Below are 18,597 nucleotides of genomic sequence, written 5' to 3'. Positions count from 1 at the left end.
ACAAATTAAAGCAATATTGCTAAGGATATGTCTATCTAAATTTTATAAACCTGAAATTTTATGTCCATTCCAGGCATGCTGCTGAACTACTTAAGTGTATGTTGGTGAAAAATTGTAAACTGGTTAATTTATGAATTTTAAATATAAGGATATCTTGCATTCCTTCAGTAGTTTTGCTGTCTCTAAAATGCCCAATATGACTTTATATATATATATATATATATATGTTATTTATATTTCAATGACTAAGTGTGTGGTATAATAACATACTGAGTTTTAGCAGGACATAATTTTGTCCTTCAAGGGAATGTTCTGTAGCTGGAGTTAAAAAGAACTGCAGAGTTTTAATGCAAGGTGACATACATTTCCTAGTGTTCAATCTTCTGAACCCAGATAGGAAAATAAATTAGGTACTGATCCCTTGAGAATGTATATGCTGGGTCAAGGCAAAGAATATTAGCATACTAATGGTTGCTTTGATGCCAAGAGGCCACTTTGACACAGAATGTATACGGCAGGAAAATGTTGACTACAGTCAACAGAGATTGTAAACTATATTTACTGTGTTTACAAGGCCCTTTTGGTTCTGGGCTTTTGCTGAATAAGGGAAAGAATAGGAGTCAATCTTTAACTCTGGAGAGCAAAAATAAACTAAAATTTAGGCAGCAATGCATTCTGCAATAAAAGAGTCTGCTGGACTTGAGCGGATTGATCAGTATTTGCTAGGAGGTATGAAATACTAGGATTTTGTAACTTTGGGTCTTTCACTCATGTTGGTACAAAACTAAATAGTGAAATAACTTTTTGAAAATACAGGAAAATGATAGTGTGTGGTACTGCTGTGGACTTCTGGCATAGCTGAAATGTCTTCCTCTTCCTTCAGTATTTGTTTTTAATGAGTTCGTATTTACTCAGATTTCTGAAATAATTCACAAAACCAATTAAAAGGTCCAGAACTGTGAGGGTGTGGAGTGTGTTACTACATTAGACAAACCTCATGAGAGAGGAATTTGACACCAGTGCCATGTGTCTTTCTTGTATTTCCCTTTTGCTCTTCACACGTTGACATCATCAGGACAAGTCTCCGTGAAGTCAATTAGGTTAAATCTTGGAGAGTTGGAGTTGTAAACTATAAGCATCCTTGGTTGTATTCCAAATAATATATGAGACAGTAAGTGTGTAACTGCTCCCTGGCTAGTCAAGTCTTGCTTCTGTCTTGCAACAAAAGCCACCTTGGATTTCCTTGCTCTCTCCTGTTGTCACTACTTACTCTCTAAATCTTCAGTGGAGTGATGAGACGTCTTGTTTTGGGTGCCAGCAGTTTTCACACAAAACAAAAATGCAGACTCCTACAAAACCTCTTTTAAAGGTGGAGAAGATGCCTCAAGATCAATATCTTAATGAACAGCCAGCAAAGGATTCCTTTGACACTCAGTGTAGACAATGTTGTTCTGGTACTGTTGTAGGTCTATAAAAGGATATTTTAATGTTCAATAAGCGGAGCAATTAATTAAAATATTAATAATTTTATTAATCATAAAAATCCCGCAAAAAAACACTAATTAAAACGTATTTACAGGTTTGAGGTGTTCAGTTGTGGAACAGATACCTCACCAGCAGGAACAAGTAACAATTTAAACAACATGTACAAAAATCCAGAAACAACAAACAGCACTTACAAACTGTAAAGAAAAGGAACCTTGGCAATGAAGCTGGCCCGGGGGGAACTCCAGAATTCCCTAAGGCAACAGACCTTCAATAGATGCTTATAAAAATCAGATATTGTAATTACTCACTGATCCAGATACCTCCTGGCACACGTTAAGATCTAGACAAACCAGAATGGCATCGACCACATGGAAACTGTAGGAGCACCGTTTCACTTTCTGTTGGTGTCTGCAGCTTATTACTGAGGCAGGATTTATTCCCAAAAGATTTGTAGCTGAAAGCTTTGTAGAGAGGAGGTTTCTCTGCTGTAATCCTTTTGTAGCAGCGCTCGCTCCTTGCTCCAGTCAAACAAAACTGTCCCAGGGACTCAGCTCCTCTGGGGTTTCACCTCTCGGCCCAGCAAGACATGTGATTGTCCTCTGGGCTTTACAACGCTGAGGCAGCGAGGGGTCTCTGTTGTCTTGTCTGGGTAAACTAAAACACAGTTCAGCTTCCAAGTGAAGCTTGTGCTTCCTTCCAGAGGGTGGACAACTGCAAGACGACCCTCTGGCTCTTTGGGCTGATACTTATAGATTTCCCAAGGCAATAATGGCCAGTAGCAACACAGATCTAGGGGTGAAACCCTGGTATTGCAACCTATAGAAAGCCTTCTTCCCACACGTGGCCAAAAGCACACCCACCTGGCTCATTTTGGCTCTGAAACATGTTCAGGCAAGCCTAAAGAACCAGACGTACTGACTCCTGCCTCATTGTCTGATTCAGAGCAATTTTGAGGCTTTTTTGTCTGTTCAGGACAGGTACATAACCCAAGTGCTGTTTTTCATGGAAATGTTGTCTTAGTGTCAGCAAAAAATGTTGTGGATTTGTGGACCAGAGGAAGTGAAACAAGGAGATTTAGATTATTCTTCACCTTTTAGTTGCAACAGAAGTAGCTTTGTTCACATGACAGTTCCTGGTGGTGATTTGGATGGGGTTTTTAGCCAGGATAGAAGGAATTTTAGGTTAATGTGTACATGTTATACAGTGTAACAGATGTACATGTGTATGTGCAACATATATAATAACACTGTTAATCAATGTTTAAAGATTTTTCATAAGTATAAAAGGAAATAGTACTTCCAACTAGACTGTATTTTTGTAATTGCATCCTGGGAGCTAGGAAATGTTAGCTTATGCTGTATAAACTGGTAAGAACCTGTGTTTTCTGAAGCACATGAATAAAATAACATTACAATTCCAGTAATTTTAAATAAATGCTTCACAAGTTGCTCTAGAAAACACAAATCCATTCTGTACTTCTGTTCACAGGAAATGGAGAGCATGCATATTAGTACCATCGCAGTAAAATGTCATTTAGCTTTATTTTTCCTGTGTGAAACAGGAAATACATAACTGAAAGTGAAGCAGAATGGAGATGTGCCAGCTACTGTCCATTCAGAAGTATCAATGCGTTAATGAAATACTTCAGGAGGAGATTTGAAGGAAAGACTCTCTCATTTCCAACCGTATTTTGAGATGAAACATGTTTGTCCTCATCTTTGACAGTGTAGGTAGACCACATACCTGCTGAGTCAGAATCTGTTGCTTTTCACAGGAAAATTTTTATTAGGAACCCTATTGTGATGCTAAAAGTGTAATTACTTGGAAATGTTGCTGTTTGCCAAAGTAGCCTAGCGCTAGATCCAAGCAGTTTTTGAAGGAAATGTACATTTGATAGTTTGGTTCTAAAATTAAATTCTCTTCATTTTATGTGCCTGTTTCACATATGCAATAGATGTATAGATTGCATGTACTGAAATATCTGAAACACCTTTTAAATACCAAGATCTGTGTTTCTTCCTGTTGAGTAGTAGGTTGTTACCATGGATGAATGGTACTTCGTAAATTAAATGTTGACTGATTTTGAGGGATTCCACTGCGTTAAAAATCAGGTTGACACATTATATTCTATTTCTACATTTATTAAAATGTTGAATGGATGTATATTTCATGTTGCATGGACAGTATTTTAGAAAAAGGTAATTAAGAAGGCTGGAACTCCAGTCATTCTTGCATCACATTTCTGGTAAACAGGTGTACGTGAGCGTGCCTTACACAACTATTGGTGCTGTTAACACTAAAGCTGTTTTTCTATATTTTACTTCTTCCCTTCAGTGCTACAGTTTTTCCCAGCTTTTCTGGATGTTTGGACTTAAAGAATAAAAAACACTGGTGCTGTGCATTCTGCTTTCTTTTTCACTGTATGTCTGACTGCCACTAGATGGTGACAGACGTGTGCACAATATTAACTGTATGTCAGTGAAGGACATGTGACTCAGTAACTGGCTTCAAGTCAGTAGATGCTGAAACAGTGTAATTTTGAATCAGCCTTGTGAGTGAGGGCATTGCATAGAGCTTTTCATAGCAAAGATGCTGCCTGGCATCCACACCTCCCCTTATAGAATCAGGCCTTCTGTGCTGAACTTGGAGTGGACTTTGAGAAGAAAGCAGCTGTCCTAAAAGCAGTGCTGTATGAGGACTTGATACACTCAGGATTTTTGGGTTCTCTACCCAGCACCTTGGCCTGCATAATCAAAGAGATAAAATACATGGTTGAAGGTTGGGGGGAAGTGTTTTTCTTTGGAAAAATAATCTTCTAGAAAAGAAACAAAGCAGACTTATATTCTAGATACATGTTCTGAGCAGTCAGGAGAGGATCATTCAGTTGTAAGGTGCTTTTCATTCAAGCTAATAAACTACTGTTACCTTTGGTTGTAACATAAAATTGCTTCTGTTTTGCGTAGCCCTCTGCCCTGAAACCAGCACCACTGTCATCTGAACAAAGCTCGATCAAATGCAATTACTTTGAAACTGATCCTTAGCCTTGAATATTTCTGTCTTTGCCCCTAAGAAATAATAATAATGTGGATCATTTGAAAACTAGGTCGTTGATACGAGTTGTATAAAACACGTGTTAAATTGCCATCTGCTCCACAGCAGCAGCTTACCTTCTTAATGCACTCCAAATTTTAAAGATTGTCCAAGTCTTATACTTTTAAAAATATGTCATTTGTGGTTGTATGTTTCATTTACCTTGTCTGAGCATCTTAAAATTACTTCCAGGGTCTCCAGATCAATGTTTTCCTTCTAATTATTTTCAGATTCAATTATGAGCAAAGCTGATTTTAGTAGAGATTTGTATTCATTGCTCTTCATCTTTGTTCAAAGTTTTCAATATAGTGTCTAATTAAACAGAAGTTGGATTTCTGTTTTATAGATGTTTAAAAAACTTGAACTGAACATCTAATTCCACTGGGAATAATCTTGTATATGGGAAAACATGTATTTCATTACATAGCTCGCTCTCTGTCTGAAGCAGCAAGGTTAGTTTCAAGGAACTGTCAATATTTTAGATGTAGATAAGCTAGATAAATTATTTTGGAGATACTTTGTCACTGCACTGATGCAGAAGCAATTAGATTTCTTTACTGCTGTTTAATACCACTTTTCTTACTTTTTAAAGAATCACCAGATGCTGATATTGCCATGGAGGTAGCTACATCAGAACAGCATGTTTCCGAGGCAATATACGATTGTGTCATTTGTGGACAAAGTGGTCCTTCTACTGAAGACAGACCTACAGGGCTAGTTGTACTATTACAAGCATCCTCAGGTATGAACGTGACTTGTTGGACAAGCAGTTTAGTATGTGTGCACAAATACTCTTATGTGTCATGGAGCCTGGAAAGAAGTCTCCTTCTTTTCTGTGAATAGTCATCTAATGAGGCATATATCTCTAAGGGTACTAAGAAAATGTTAAGTGTTTGGGAAAAGAGTAAACACTTTTCTTTCCTACTAGTTTGTGTTAGCTTTTTTTCTTAATTGTTTAGCGTGCTGTTACCCATTGCATTCTTAATTGCTGCTGCTTTTGGTTTTTCTCACAGTTTTGGGACAGTGCCGCAATAGCACTGAGCCAAAGAAACTACCAACTAGTGAAGAGGAGCAAATATACCCTTGGGATACCTGTGCAGCACTGCATGATGTGAGACTTGCAACTTTACAGCGATACTTTAAAGATGTAAGTATTTCCTAAGAACAATACTACCACTCAGGGAAAATTGTGTAAAAAGGTAAATGAAATTACAATTTAGTCCTCCTACTCCCTGGTACTGACCCCTGGGGAACATCACTAGCCACAGGTGTCCAACTAGACCCTACCCTATTAATTACAACCCTCTGAGCTCTGTTGTTCAACCAGTTCTTATGAGATCTGTATCACTGTCCCCTTATCTAGGTTAACCTATGAAGATGTTTTTACTTCTGTGCTTAAACAATGTCTCTGCATGAAAGAATTAGTCCTTAAATTTCTTGTGGCATAAAAATGGAAACTTCTGTTAATGTCTGCAATGTCTTGTTCAGCTGAGCTAAGCAGTAAGAAGCTCTTTTGTTTATCAACTGTGTCTTCCCAGTAAGTGTCCTTCCTCAAACAGCAGGTTTCAGGTGGCAATGAATAATTTCGCCTGGATTTAACAATTTTCTTACAAAACATGATCTAGCTTATTCTGTTAGCAGGGGAAAAAAGTACTGAAAAGTTATATACTACATACAGATTGGGCAAAACAGACCAGTTCTTTCCATGGAGATTCCTTTTGTGCTTTCTTAGCTGAAATTTGATGCCTGCTGTCTGTCAGGGCACTGAGTACCTGATCATTAAAGAAAAAAAATCACTTGATTTATTTTTAACATGGAGAAGTATGACTGAGGACATGCTAGATGGGTAGGACTGCTTTCAGAATCACATAGTACTTTGTAACCAGTAACCTGATACAGGTGTGCTCCATCTCAACCCTATGACTTACTTTGAGATTGCCTTTGTTTCCAAACTCAGGAGTAACACAGTAAAGCCTTTCTGCAAAGCCTCTGGGGTTGGTTGTTGTAGATTTTTTCTTCCCCCTTTTAGAACTGCCACAAAGTGTCCTGCTTCAATACTTGTGATAAGTAATGCTTTTCCTGAATGAAACATTTGCCCAGTGGGGCTTATCCAGGTGTATTACATGACCTTACTAATAAGGCAGTCTACTAAATCATGCAGGAACTAGTAGGACAAAAAGAAAGCTTTTCTTGTTCTATGTCTCTTGAAAGGGTCATAGCACATTTTGAATGTCAGTTTGAGGCAAGGTATGTAGGAGCATGTCCTGTAGATAGAATTTTAATTATTTCCTGTTTATATGCAGGGGAAAAAAAAAGAGGTGTTAGTATGTCCTTAGATAATGAAATTACCGGAGTTTGTTACTCACAGTACTTGTGTCTTGCATCATACACAAGACCATTTTAGGGTGAGCCTACGTGAAAAAATTTTCTGATTCTGATGGCCATAAATATTTTCTGTTCTTTGAATGTATCACCAGAATATTCATTTCAATCTCTGTATGATTGGGGTTTTTTTGAGAAGGGGAGGCTTTGTGATTAGACTGACTAGAGCTAGATAATTCCGTACGATACTTTTCTGGAAGTCCTTACCATAAGGTTGCTAGTGGTGCTCATTATTTTGTGAGAACTACCAGTGAAGTAACTTTATTTTCACCTGTGGACTGTAAGTGCAATCTTTGAATAAGGCAAATATTTTCAAAACAGTCCCAGTATAAAACTCGTTTCACTACACAAGTATTTTTTGACTTTGTGGTGTGTTATATATTGTACTGTTTGACAATACATTAAACCCTCTAAGTGTTTATGCTGAATTTTAATAAGATTGGTGTTTAATTATATAACTGTGATCTTGTTACTCTGTTTGCATACTGAACTGAATGAAAAGTATTGAAGCAGTATATTACCCTTGTACATGGGATAACTTGTACTGTTGGAACAGATGGTAGTGTTAGAGCTCTCTTCATGCTGTAATACAAGATGGTCTTTAGAGAAGTCATTATCTTAAGTGACAAGAATTGCAGAAGTTGTGTTTGCCTCTTTTTTGGAAAGAATAGAATAGTGGTGGCCATGTAACCCACCATAAATAAATACTTCCAAAATTTTTCTTTATTTCCACAGCATATGTCTTTTAATAGATAGTGTGCAAATAAGTTGGAGTTGGATTGGTTGATGGGTTGGACGCGATGATCTTGAAGGTCTCTTCCAACCTGGTTTATTCTATGTATTCTATGTATTCTATGTAAAAACTTACATTTAAAAAAAAAATCTTTAAACAAGTTGAGGTGAATACCTTTATAACTTCATATATCTTTTCTTACTGTCTTTGCTTTGTTTTAGAGTTCCTGCTTGCAAGCAGTGTCAATAGGTTGGGAAGGAGGTGTTTATGTACAAACTTGTGGTCACACTTTACATATAGATTGTCACAAATCTTACATGGAGTCTTTACGGGTAAGTAAAACTAAGGTGATCTCTTTTTATTTGGATCTGTACTGGTGTAGTGAAGTCAGTTGGCTGGATGCTGTTCAATTCAGAGAAAGAAAAGTTGAGTTTGCATGGATGGACAAGGTGTTTGCTTTTTTTTGTTTCAAGAACTGTAGCTACTAAATATCTTGTACATCTTGACATTAAAAAAGTACTTTGTTTTCATTTATTTGGATGTATCAGTAAAGCACTTGACTAAATTAGCCTGTTAAAGAATTAAATTACTGGGTTTGGGATGTTTTTTTTCTTCTGGTATGCGTGTTGAGGAAAAGCAACACTTACAAATTTTTCATGACTTTTGCACAGATTTGTATTTTCGTGTTTAATATGCGTTAGGAATTACCCTCTAATTTTTCCTTCAGGTTTGATGTAATTTTGCAAATATGAACTTGTGGTTTGGCTTAATTCTTAATATCAAAATTCAAGTTACCAAAAATTAGCTTTTTTTTAATATGTTATATATATTACATGAAGTTCAGTGAAATGGGTTAAAATACTTCAACTCTTGTGAGTTAAATACAGTTAGTCAAACCTCAGAAATTGTTTACTAGAGAAGACATCCATTTGTTTTCACATGGTCTGAGTAAAACCAGTGGTGCTCCATTGATGTTGCTGGACCCCTTCATCCCCCTCAACCTCTTTGCAGCCCAGTTGCATGGCACTGTAGTACTTATTACAGAATCACGGAACTGTTGAGGTTGGAAGAAACCTTTGAGATTGTCAAGTCGAATTGGTTGCTTTGAGCTTGCAATCCCACGACTACTGCTAAACCGTGTCACCAAGCACCACATCCCTCCAGGGATGGTGACTCCACCACTTCACTTGCTGTGAAAATCTTTTTCCTAATATCCAACCTGAACCTCCCCTGGCAGAACTTGAGGCCATTTTCTCTTGTCTTGTCAAATGCTGCATGTGAGAAGAGACTGACCCCCACCTCACTCCAGCATCCTTTGAGGTAGTTGTTGAGGGCAGTGAGGTCTCCACTCAGCCTCTTTTCTGAAGACTAAAGAACCCCAGTTCCCTCAGCCATTCCTCTTAAGACTTGTGTTCAAGGCCCTTCACCAGCTTGGTTGCCCTTCTTTAGGCATGCTTCAGCACCTCAATATCCTTCTTGTAGTGAGAGGCCCCAAACTGAACACAGTACATGAGGTATGGCCTCACCAGTGCCAAGTACAGGCAAACACACCCCTGGACCTGCTGGCCACACTGCTCTGTGGTACAGGCCAGTGTGCCATTGGACTTGGCTACCTGAGCACCCCCTGGCTCATATTCAGCCAGCCATTGATCAACACCCCCAAGTCCTTTGCCGCCAGACAGCTTTCCAGCCAGTCTTTCCCAAGCCTATAGTGTTGCGTAGGGTGGTTGTGGCCCAAGTGCAGTACTCGACCTTGTAGAATCTCCTACTGTTGGCTTCAGCCCATCTATACCCAGCCTGTCCAGATCTTTCTGCAGTCATTCTGCCTTCCAGCAGGTCAGCACACCCACCCAACTTGGTGTTGCTGCAAACTTGCTGAGGGTGCACTTGACCTTGTCATCCAGATCACTGGCCCCAGTACTGAACTCTGGGGAACACCACTTGTAACTGGCTGCCAACTGAATTTGACTCCATTCACCGTAACTCTTTGGGCCTGGCACTGATCACAAGCTCAGCAATGCTGGAAGTCATGAGATTTTAAGCAATCATTTCTTTCTGTATTACTAAAGGTAATAAAATAGACTAAGTGATATCTTACTGGATATGAACCTGCTTGTTTATTCAAGATTACATTACGTGGTGTTTTTTATTTGTTCCCCATATGTTGATTTGTTTCCATTTTAAGAAAAATCTTATTTTTAGTGTTGTTATTGGTCATGCTGTGAAGCTTACTTCAAGAGAAACTGGAAGCTCTACCACCTTTGTTGGATCCCATGGTGAATTGTTCTTTTTCATATGATTGTAAAGATGCCTTCAGGGTTAGTTGTGTTAATCAGGATAATTAAGTAAAATCTGAGCTTTCATGCTAGAGTCTTACTTTTCAGAATTTTGGAAGAATAATTTTTTTCATCACAGAGACACTGATGTCCCTTTTCTGGCAGACTCCCACTCAAAACAAACTGTCATTCCATCTCATTGTATTCTTGAAGATTTTTAGATTATTTAAGTTAACTTTTCATCCCAGCATGTACTGCCACAACCTATCTGAGTGCACAATAATTTTTACCATTTTCTAGCATTCTTAGTACAGAAATAATACAGATGGACTTGAGTTCATCTGAATAAAACATATGTTTTTGAGTAATACACTCAGAGATCAACATTCAGAAAGATCTGTAAAAGCCTCATTGTTGTGGGTTGCTTGTTTGGAGTTCAAATTGCAGTTGCTATTAATACAGCATGTCTCCCAGGAGTGGGAAACTGTTGAGGGAGTCTCAAACTTTATGGGAATTGCTAGAAAGGGACAACATATGTGAAATGTTAAAAGTACCCCACTCAAGTATTTCTGAGGGGGGTATTGTTGCTACTGAGGAGTACTTAAAAGTTAGGAGAATAGTTGAACTGGAAGATTGTAGGGCAGTCTCTAGTAGTTAAGACCTTTGTCCCTAAACTGAGGAGCTATTCTAATTATTCTTTCTTTACAGTTTTTGGTTTTCAGCTTAGTTCTTTAGCTATACACCTTAAATAGCAAACTAAAAAAAATTAAATCATGAGCTTTTGTAAATTTGTGCTGCATCTTCTTTATTTTCTTTTAGAATGACCAGGTCCTCCAGGGATTTTCAGTGGACAAAGGAGAATTTACCTGTCCCCTCTGTAGGCAGTTTGCTAACAGTGTTCTTCCTTGTTATCCTGGAAACAATGTGGAAAGAAGCCTTTGGCAAAGTCATAGTAACAAGTGTATGCAAGATCTTGTACAAGAGGTGGAAGATCTTCAAGAACAGCTGGGAACTTTCCCAGTAAGCATCAGTGTAAGGCAGAAAGATCCTTGTTAATTTGCCTCTACCTTTCAGTTTTTACATTATATTGCATTTGTGACCTCTTAAAAACTTGACAACCTGGCAAAATTAGTTTTCTTTTGATAGGAAAGACAACATACTTTTTTTTTTTTTATAGCAAGACACTCTTAAGTATTTGAAGTGCTTATTGCATTGCCTACTAAAAATAACTTAAAAGCTTTGATGTGATTAATATGTTTTTGATGGAGTTTAGTCTCTTCTCTCTATAGCAATTTAAATAGAATTGATTTATGTAATGTAAAATTTGTGTATTATTTCTTTCTAATGTGAAAACACCAATATCCTTGTAACTAGAAGCTGTTTAAAGAATGCTTATTAAGAACATTTTAAAGTATGGATCATTTGTTGTACAGAAAGAGCAATTTGTAAATGCTCGTGTATTTCAAAGCTTCTTGAGGTCTTCCTGAACGATGAAATTAATTCTATGAAATTTTGCTAGTCTTGCAGTCTTGATGGAGATATTTTGAGTTGGTTTTTTGTGCTTTTCAATGCAAGGATACTGCAAAACAATGCAAGCAGTGAGATTGTTGAACTCAGGAGATGGCTGAAACAGTAATGTTTTCATATTCAGAGTAAATCAGAGTAACTTGCAGACTGTTATAACACTTGTGTGAAATAGAGTGCTGGCTTTTAATGTATGTATTGTCATAACATGCGAGTGTGTTTTTATGAACGTGGAAGTGCTACGCTTTGCAATCGGCTATTGCCATTTCTTCAGGAAAAATTAACTGATCTTCTTTTGTGTCTTTGTTCATAGTCTGAAACCAATCTCAGTAAAGAAATGGAATCTGTAATGAAAGATATAAAAAGTACCACACAGAAGAAGTATACGGATTACAGTAAGAGTCCTGGATCACCTGACAACGATTTTCTCTTCATGTATTCAGTAGCCAGGTGAGTATGCTTGTCTCTTCAGGTTTTATTATTTTGTGTTCCTCAGTAAGAGTATTACCAGAGAGTTTTCTTCTTCAAAAACAGTAAATTAAAGATATTCCATTCTCTTCATAAAAGTACATTTTGAGTACTTAGTACATCTAGATTCAATGTTTTGGTTTTCACAAGCCAGCTTATGCAAGATAGAAAGCGGCACCCCTCAGTCCATTTTTAGTATATGCACTGTGGTACAAAACTTTGAGAACATTTCGCCTTATGCTTATTTAATTTTCTTCTTTATTCAAGGTTTTGCTTTCCATATATCAGCATTTATGTTGAATTTCTGTCTTCTTCTCAAACTGTAAAATCTCCTCTACTGTTCAGGAGAATGAGTTTCTTTCTATGCCATTGCCGTATCGCTGGTTTTCAAATCACAGGGTGTTATTTTTATGTACATACACAAGGATCAGAGAAGGAGTCTTTTCATATCAGCAACCAAGAATCTCTCTTTATGATAAGACTCCTAAAAATGTGGGAAAACGGCAAGCTTTTTCTCTGTGATGTTTGATTCCAGTGTTACACCTCTCAGTATCAAAAATGCTATCTCCAAGAAAATTAAGCAGTCCTTCCTTCCATTAAGATGCTGAGGCCTGCAGAGAAGGTGCTGTCTGCAGAAACAGTGCAAGCATACAAGTGATAGCATCCTAGAGCATTTTTTACTGCAGTGTCATATACATCAGTTGCAGTGTATCTTTAGCATATTAGCAGTGCATAGACTCAAGACTGGCTCAGCAGGACTCTGGAAAATCAAATCTGTGTCTCAGCTTTGGACAAAATGTTGGATCATCTGATCTCCAACCTAGGTTCTTGTATTTTTATATATTTATCTTTGCTCTTTAAGAGTATCTTAAATGTGCCTTGATTAAGAAGAGCAATTAAATATAGCACATGGCAAGTTTAAAGATCATTCTTACTATTTTAAGCTGTATATGCTGTACAAGGATAAATAACATTGAGCTTTTTAACAGTGATGTCAGTGCAATTTAACATCCTTACAAAAATTCAAAGGACTCAAAATTAATGCTTCCCATATAAAAGTATGCTTATTTGTAACTGTAACTTGGCATGCCATTTAAAGTACCAAAATGGTGTTATAGTGTATTTCTAGGTGTAATGTTACAAAATACTAAAAATTCTAGCTAAACATTTTAGAGAACAAAGAATCACAGAATGTTATGGGTTGGAAGGGACCTTGTAAGATCATCTAGTCCAACCCCTCCGCCAGAGCAGGATCACCTAGATTAAGGCACAGGAGTGCATCCAGGAAGGTTTTGAATGTCTCCAGAGAAAGAGACCGTACAACCTCTCTGGGCAGCCTGCTAAAGGGCTCTGTCACCCACACAGTGAAAAAGTTTTTCCTTATGTTCGTGTGGAACCTCCTCTGCTCCAGACTGCACCCTTTGCCCCTTGTCCTATCATTGACCATCACTGAGCAGAGCCTGGCTCCATCCTCCCAACACTACCCTTCACATCTTTATAAACACGAATGAGGTCATCCCTTGGTCTCCTCTTCTCCAAGCTAAGAAGACCCACCTCCCTCAGTCTTTGTCAGAAGGGAGATGTTCCACTTCATCTTTAATCCCTATGTTCCAAATGCCTTTGGCCAGGAAACCAAATTATTGAAGAATTTACTTTAGTATTCAGTATTAGAACATACTCAAACCTTGACAACATCAATGTGAGAACAGTCCTTTGGAGGGAAGTTTTGGCAGTATTAGTTGAAGTCTTTAATTTAAGAGCAGTAAGTAGTTCCTCAAAGGTATCCAAAACACTGCATTTCTAGCACAGTAAACTAGGTTTCCTTCTTTGTTTTGGTTGAAAAAGGATGAAACTTTCCTTAAGTCTATCTATATTATATTGTTTTTATAATAACACCCTAAACCCAAGATTTTTGTTTTCTTTCCAACAGGTCAGTAACCCAATCTTGAACAGCATTTCATGGCTGCTTACATTGGTACAGAAAGAAATCATTAATGACCACTAAGATTAGTACATGCCACCTGTACTTATTCTAACTTCTTTTTGTTAGGTTAGACTAGTGTCAGCTGTTTTGGATCCAGCTTTCTATATTGTTACCATAACTCATAATGTTACTTATGAGGGTGCATGGCAGATCAGCTGCAAAATGGTTATTTTCTCCTGGCTTTCAGTTCAGTAGTCCAGATTTACAGGCTTCTACTATGTATTCATGCACAAGAATTACAGAATTAACAACAACAACAAAATTATTGAGAAGGTATTTCACTATGACCTTACAGTTTGTGAGCTTAGTTGCATGTGAGCTATTTGTCTTCCAGACTGAGTTTTCTCTGTATGATGTCAGTATGTTTTGTTTAAGTAGTCAAACAATGGACTATCCACAATTTACAGACTGAAGCAACTTGCTTTTTGGAAGTTATTCCTGTTCATTCAGCCTGTTTCTTCCTTATTTCCATCTAGTTCTTCTTGAAATGATATCCTTGTGCTCCTTTGCAGCCAGTTACTGCAGAGCATTTCTAGTTTCATGTGTTCTGAAAGATTTCATTGGTTTTGATCAGACCATCTACAGCTGTTACTGATTTCTTCATGGTATTTAATCTAGCATACAAGATTACAAACAGCCTCTGTTTAAACAAGCATTTGAATGCAATGATATTTTTATTGGCTCCATGTATTTCCAAGTTATCTTACAAGTTATCTTCCATTATCGATTAGAAAATGACATCATCTGCAGTCATCTTAAAAGATGCTAGTTTATAGTTGGAGGCCAAGTTTCAAGTGGATTTCTGCATTCTGGAGTGGGAATACTGCTGGTTAAACAAGACATAGCCACTTGATGCACCCTATCCTTTCTGCTTCAGGAAAATGAGAACTCACTTTATTTTTTTTTTGTTTTCTTACCGAGACAGGTGTCACTGGTAGCAGAGGAGAGAAAGTAAAAGCAAATTCTCTACCACGTAGTGGAGGGTGATAGTTCCTGTCTGTTTTTCTCAGGGTCTTGGCTTCCTGATCTCCTTGAACAGCTCTTTAGTTACCTGCCCCTTTCCTGCAGTTTTACCTTGCTAAACGTATGCCCTTTTTGTATGCATCCCTCCTTGTTTTTGTTGACAATTATGAGATGAGTATGGTGCAATTCATGAATGGTGTGCCTAGCTTTAATTTCAATAGCTGCACATTGATAGCATTGCTGACTGTCATTTGTGGCAGGCGGATGTTGGTCTCTTCTCCCAGGCAGCCAGTACCAGAACAAGAGGACACAGTCTCAGGCTGTGCCAGGGGAGGTTTAAGTTGGATGTTAGGAAGAAGTTCTATACAGAGAGAGTGATTGCCCATTGGAATGGGCTGCCTGGGGAGGTGGTAGAGTCGCCATCATTGAAGGTTTCAGGAGGAGACTTGATGGGGTGCTTGGTGCCTTGGTTTAGTTGATTAGGTGGTGTTGGATTGGTTGATGGCTTGGACGCGATGATCTTGAAGGTCTCTTCCAACCTGGTTTATTCTATGTAATTCCATGTGTGGTGTATCAATAGGTCTGGTGCTTTTATTGGCTATTGTAAACAAAGCTTTTGGCTTTAGCTGTCAGATGTACATAGACTAATATGAGAACCTTGTGTTCTTTCTTTCCAGTCTGTCTCTCAGTATCCATAGTTTTTTTGCTATATATATTGATATATATGTTATCTTCATAAAGCAAAATGGAAAAAATAGCAGTGCCTAACTGGGTTCTTCCATTCCAATAGGAAGAGGAGGTTTATCTAAATATGTTCTCTTTCTGAAAAGGGCATTGTGTTTTTCCTCCCCCCTACTCTGTCCTGATAAGAACTCTGAGAAATATTCAGTCACCCTCCCTACTCCACACCTAGGGATGAAGTAACGCTGTTTTTTTAATCACAAATCTGTAGAGCTGAGCAAAATCCATCTTCTAGTTTTTTTTTCTGAGTGAGGAAGATAAAGCAAGTGTTCTACAAAATTTGTTGCTCCAATGAGTGACACAAAGATTTCTAGATAGAGAAAACAGTCACTCATATAGATTTTCTTTCTTCATTTCTTTCTTTCATGTTCAGGGGGCTGAGATAGCAAAGGATACTTTCAGAGATCACTCCATGTTCTAATCTTCTATCAGATGCCCCAAGTTTTTTCTTTGCTGATGAGAGAATAGGCATTGAGAGCTTTGCTTTTCTTAAGTTGTGGGCTGGTAGTACTCAGATCCTCCAGCCAGAAGGGATCTTGAATTAAACACTGGTCTCTTTAGAAAATGATGATGTAGGGCTCTGTCTGGTTTAGAACATTTTATGAAGAAGAAATGTTCTCTACTGTTCACTTTTATGCCAGAGTTGGGGTGTGCTTTGAAAGAGTTGTCTTAGAGGAAAAGATTATTATTCACATAAGCTGCTGTCTTTGAGGAGTTGGGGGTAATGAAGAAGTATGGGAGGTGAGAGATGGTGTGATAACTGTGATGGAGTATATGTTACCAGAAATATCTCCTGATACTCCTTATAGCAAAAAGTACTATATAACACAACACTGCATCAAAATGAGCTTTTTCAGAATTGTCCCTGAGGTTTGTTTTGTAAAAATGTACATAGTCCTTAGTGAAAGGGCAATTTAAAATCTTAGATTTGGAAAGTTGTTCTTAGACATACAGGTAGTGGTTTTTATTTAAATCTTTCTTATTGTGGCTTTCATGGAATGCTGCCATTAATTTTGTTCTACAAATTAGTTATCAGAAGGTTTGTAGGAAAAAACCCTCCTGGTTTCCTTTATATTCCCATGATTAACTAGCACATGCTGATCTACAGTTGCTGCTTCATCCACTAATATGAAATCCCTGTCCCTGCTTCCTTGCTGGTAGATTTTTAGAAGTTCAGTGAGCACTGCAAATCGCCTGAAGAGTGGAAAATTCCCCTGTCACATAGATGCCCTTATCAGCAGCAACCAGATGGAGCTCTGAGCAGACACATTATCAATGTTAAATTGCCTTTTCTGAGTAGAGAGGATTAAAGCATTCCTTCAGAAATGGGTGGCATAAGCTGCAAACTTAGGGACAGTAATATTCTGAAACATTACTATTTTAGAAACATATGAAAGTATCTTAACAAATACTGCATATCAAAAATGTCTTATTCTATCAAGCTGATGGAGCTGAAATTCTTAAAAAATAATATATTTTGAATAAAATAGTAATCCTGTAGTTTTTTTCTTCAATATGGGGGGGGGGGTATGTGTTCTTAGCTTAGACGTATTATGTAGTAAAATAGATTTTAATATGTATTCGGTCAAATTATATTGGACCTAAAATTGCTTTATTTTTAGTTAAGGGACAAAATATGTTTAGATTGAACTTTGCAGTGTGGATTACATTAGCAAAATAACATTTCAGAATAATAGAATTACATACTTTTAATAAATATATGTTGACTTACTAAAACAAACGCTGAGAGAATACAATTTAAATTCTTTGCTCCAAGTCCTGGGGGTACAAGATAATGTAGTACTCAAATACCCAGTTCCAAAACTAAACAAAGCGATTGAATTTAGCTTAAACAACTGGTGCCTAAGTATCAGATGACAATAATACTAAGAAAGCAAGCATCCATGTGACGTGTAGAGATTTAGTGACACAACTCCTGTTTCATACTAATGGGCTGCAGTGAATATCAGTGTTTCATTCAGAATTAACCTACAAGGCTTTTGTTAACTAACTTATCTGTAAAGGTCAGTGCTTCCATTATAGTTTTAGACTAATTTCATACTTAGTTACTTGATGGCGTATCCGTTTTACTGTCTGTTTAAAGCAAAACATAAGCCCTGCCAATGAAGATAACTCTTTTTAGACATATCTGATTGATTGAAATTTAGCTATTCTGTATATTGTCTGTCAAATTTGCACATAAATTCCCTTTTTATCAAGGAATTGTGTATGCACACAGAAAAAAGCCTCAGAATTAATAGTTTTATTCTTCAATCACAACTGTAGCAGCTCCCTTTTAAGTGGTTTGATTAGCACGTGCCATATGAAATCACGCCTGGCAATATCTTTTCTTCTGAATCATATTTTGACAGTATCTTTCATACTAAATATTAGTTCTCTAATTTGGTGGGTGCTGGGTGTTTGTGGTGACTTACTGGTGTCCCTGGAAGCTTGAATAATGCTGTTCCATTCAACTCTTACGTTTCTATTGCAGAACAAACTTGGAACTTGAGCTGGTTCATCGAGGAGGCAATTTATGTTCAGGGGGTGCAAGCACAGCTGGAAAAAGATCATGTTTAAGTAAGTTTTATGTCTTTTGTTGCAGTTTGAGAAATGAAATCTAATTTGCACAGATTATTCATAGAGAGGCTCAGGTGTTGTGAGTACAATCTACTTACAAATCTGTTGCCATAGTATACAGGTAAGATTCTAAAAATAATTTCAGATTTATATAAGTAAAACTGGAAGTACTGTAAGGGTGAATTGGGAATGCTTTGTTCACCATGGCTGTCAATAGTAAAGAAGTTTGTTTCTCTGAGTGCTAATGTAGCTCATGACTGGGTCTTGTACTTGGAAATCTGTAGCTGCGATGTCTTTAATGTCCCTAGCACTTCTCTGGCAGAAGAGTTTTGCACATTTTTCTTGGTGGAAAATCAGGTCTTCGTTGT

At 37.5% G+C, this 18,597-nt stretch overlaps 1 protein-coding gene across 1 annotated transcript in view; it reads left to right on the top strand.

Annotated features, from left to right (window-relative positions):
* UBR3 (ubiquitin protein ligase E3 component n-recognin 3) overlaps positions 1–18,597 on the top strand; it is a 101,351-nt gene that overhangs the window by 50,161 nt on the left and 32,593 nt on the right. The window contains exons 25-30 of the mRNA XM_054174682.1: positions 5,171–5,320; positions 5,592–5,725; positions 7,915–8,025; positions 10,789–10,989; positions 11,807–11,943; positions 18,144–18,229. Of these exons, the coding sequence (XP_054030657.1) occupies positions 5,171–5,320; positions 5,592–5,725; positions 7,915–8,025; positions 10,789–10,989; positions 11,807–11,943; positions 18,144–18,229 (819 nt within the window). The remainder of the gene's footprint in view (positions 1–5,170; positions 5,321–5,591; positions 5,726–7,914; positions 8,026–10,788; positions 10,990–11,806; positions 11,944–18,143; positions 18,230–18,597) is intronic.

This window comes from Dryobates pubescens, chromosome 2 (assembly GCF_014839835.1).
Source record: "Dryobates pubescens isolate bDryPub1 chromosome 2, bDryPub1.pri, whole genome shotgun sequence".
Taxonomy (NCBI): Eukaryota; Metazoa; Chordata; class Aves; order Piciformes; family Picidae; genus Dryobates; species Dryobates pubescens.
Note: the sequence above shows the minus strand (reverse complement) of the source record. Positions and strands in the feature narration are given on the sequence as shown.